The sequence below is a fragment of the Nicotiana attenuata genome, chromosome 7, assembly GCF_001879085.1.
Source record: "Nicotiana attenuata strain UT chromosome 7, NIATTr2, whole genome shotgun sequence".
Classification (NCBI taxonomy): domain Eukaryota; kingdom Viridiplantae; phylum Streptophyta; class Magnoliopsida; order Solanales; family Solanaceae; genus Nicotiana; species Nicotiana attenuata.
The window spans coordinates 44,316,889-44,320,046 of record NC_031995.1 but is presented as its reverse complement, the minus strand read 5'-3'; the positions used below and the strand labels follow the sequence as shown (position 1 = coordinate 44,320,046).

Here is a 3,158-nt window from a genome sequence, read left to right as displayed (position 1 = left end):
ATGCTCATAATGACTCAGTCATAAAAGGGGAAAAGACGTTGTCCTTAGAGGTCACTATATAAGAGAAAGAAATGTCATCTGTATAGACACGTTCTGATTATTATTGGAATACAATTACTTTCTTTTGCTTACTATTGGCTATTTTTGATATCTCATATTCTAATTTCCTTTCTTATCACTAAGTAAATATAGAATTTCTTGATTATCAGTAGCCCGAATACTTCTTAAAATAAACTTTGATCGAATTACTCAATTTTTGGTTAAACATGTGTATTATTTATATATACATCATTTGATTTCTGGTATAAAACGTTGAATATTTTGAACTAGCAAAAGTGATGTTGTATCTTTGCAGCTATGATAGAGATCATTCCCTTCTCCGTTTTAGTGCATGAAATAGTTGCTCATGCCTGAAGTTTTATGCGGAAAGTTCTTTGTAGAATTGAATTCAATATGGAAAGCATTTGCAGAATTTTATTTTTAAAAAAGAAACAAAAATTAAAGAGTGACCCCAAAAAGGCTATTTGTGCAATTCATCCCTTTAATTGAAGGGATTCTTCGAAACTTTTCTCTCTATCTGCGACACACCTGACAGCCCGGCTGAACAACCGATCTCTCACATCCTTCATCTTTCTTTCCCGTCTTGTTCTTCTTCCCCTCTCACTGCCGGGACGACGCCGGCGACGCCTTTCTCCCCCGTACTCTGTCCGGCCGTCCTCTCTCCTCCTACTTCTTTGAAATATCTCCTTAATTAGTTACGTTTGAAAGGGCGTCAAAAACTGGTCCAAACCTGCAAATCCAGTAATTCTGACCAAATATACCAAACGGATATAAAGTCGAAACTTTATAAAAATCAAAATTCTGACCTCACCTCATTTTCAGTCTCCCGTCTCCCGTCATTGCTGAAAATGGAGAACACAAGTTACTCAAAGTTGAAAAAATCTTTTGTGGTTGGAGTACGCAGCTTGTTAAATTCTTGCTCTAGAAAGGTACAATAAAAAAACTTTTCTCTTTTTTTTTCTTCCTCTCGTGAATATACCATTAATTTGAGAAATGCGCTAAAACCACTACTTTAATTATTGTCTTCTTTTTTTATGAATGAATTGAAGAAATTTGGTGAAACTTTCCCCAATTTCACTCCAGCAGAAGTTGAAAGACTTCATCGGTTATATTTTGAGGTTAGCTTTTGTTCTTATTCTATTCGTTTTTAACATATTTTCTAAAGGCTTCAGAATTTGAGAAATTTAGAATATCTAGTTGGAAATTGGACTTATTCATTAAGTAAGTTAAAATTCATCACTGGAGTTTGGAGATATCGGGATTTGTTTTTGAGTTTAAGTTCCGTGTAAACTTATTTACATTCATGTGGCATTCTTAGATTATGCTATAACTTAAATCCTTTTTGAGTTTAAGTTCATCTGTATAGAAATTGACATGTGGTGTAAACGTTATTTACATTGTCAGCGGATATCACTGAAATCCTTTTGAGTTTAAGTTTTATACACTATCAGTGATAAATGTTTTGCATGATAGGTTAAATTGACTTACAACAATAGGTAAATCTTCATAGCAAACCTTATAGTAACCTATAAAATAGAGTAATAGCTTGCTGTACTCAATAAAATTATTTACAATGTCAGTGTATATAATTTAAATCCTTGTTTTTAGCTTAATTCTAGTTATTTACATACTTTTTACTAGCTTAGTTATTTTCTTCTCCTATGAATGTTTTGTTCTCTTTCAGGTGATTAATGGTTTGACCGAGAGTATAGAGGTATGTCATGAATACAATTTTTATTTTTTATTTTTTCAGCAAAAGCCACCATTGTGGTGTACGGGTTAAGGCATGACCCCTAACCTTTACATATCAAAATCCAGTAGGTGAAGACATAGAGAAGGGGGACATATTGCCTAAGCTCTCCAAGAAACACTTAAGTTGGGCATCCCCAACATTAGGAAATTGTAAAGCTTACAAAAAAAGAGTTGTTCCTAGGCGGTAGCCTGGTTAGTTACAATTAGCAATGCAGAATCATCTTCCTGTGTAGACTTTGATATACAAACTAGGATGTACAAGACAGCTACACTACTATACATTTTAAACATTTGAATTTTTCCTAACTTGTTTGATTCTAAAGCATGGAAACTGAGTTTAGCACCATACTTCGCTAGAGCATCCGCAGTTTCATTCCCCTCTCTAAAGCAAAGTTGCACTACTTTTTTTTTTTTTTTTTTTTTTTTTTTTGATAAGGTAAAAGTTTTATTCATAAGGTACCAAGATGGTACAAAAAGTTACAGAAAACACCCCAAAACAGTCATATCCTATAAGCTTCCAAGTAAATCCAGAAACTCTAAAAACTTTTGATGTTCTGTTGATACACTGCTTTTACACCATAAAACAAGTTGTGAATACATTTGTTTCTAATTCTAAAAATGTGCTCCCTATGTCCTTCAAAACAAGCCTGGTTCCTTTCCAGCCCATAAAGTCCAGAAGATGCATAATGGGATGGTTCTCCATATTTGCTTCAGTCTTCTAGGTACTCTTTGACTATGCCACTCTTCCAACAAGCTCCTAACAGTCGGTGGCATCACCCAAGAAATTCCACATATGTTCAAGAATAAATCCCAACATTGTCTAGCAATTCTACAATGAAGCATAATATGATTCACTGATTCTTGATCTCCTTCACACAAATAGCATCTATTGCTAAGATTAAATCCTCTCTTTTGCAAATTGTCTTGTGTCAAACATGCTTCCCAAGTTGCTATTCAACCAAAGCATGCCACCTTGGCTGGAGCTTTTGTCTTCCATATCATCTTCCATGGCCAATTATCAACCCTGTGTCTTGACTGCTTAATCAGCATATTGTAACAACTTCTGACTGAAAACTTTTTATCCTTTTCCTCTGCCCAGATCAATGCATCCATCTTACTATGATTAATTGAGACTGAATCAAGCTGCTGAAGTAAGAAACAATAGTCTTCTATCGCCCAGTCGTTCAGGTTTCTTCTGAGCTCCACTTGCCAACCTGATTCTGTGAAAAAATTAGCAATCACACCTCCCTTATTAAGGGAATAGTTGAATAGAGAAGGATACTTAGATTTCAAGCATTCCTCCCCTATCCATAAATCTGTCCAGAATTTAATTTTTTGCCCATTCC

The 3,158-nt window shown here is 34.7% G+C and overlaps 1 protein-coding gene across 1 annotated transcript in view; it reads left to right on the top strand.

Moving 5' to 3' along the window:
• The window catches only part of LOC109229003, a 19,814-nt gene continuing 17,045 nt past the window's right edge, over positions 390–3,158 (top strand). Inside the window, exons 1-3 of the mRNA XM_019394298.1 lie at positions 390–989; positions 1,110–1,178; positions 1,745–1,774. Of these exons, the coding sequence (XP_019249843.1) occupies positions 909–989; positions 1,110–1,178; positions 1,745–1,774 (180 nt within the window). The 5' untranslated portion in view covers positions 390–908. The remainder of the gene's footprint in view (positions 990–1,109; positions 1,179–1,744; positions 1,775–3,158) is intronic.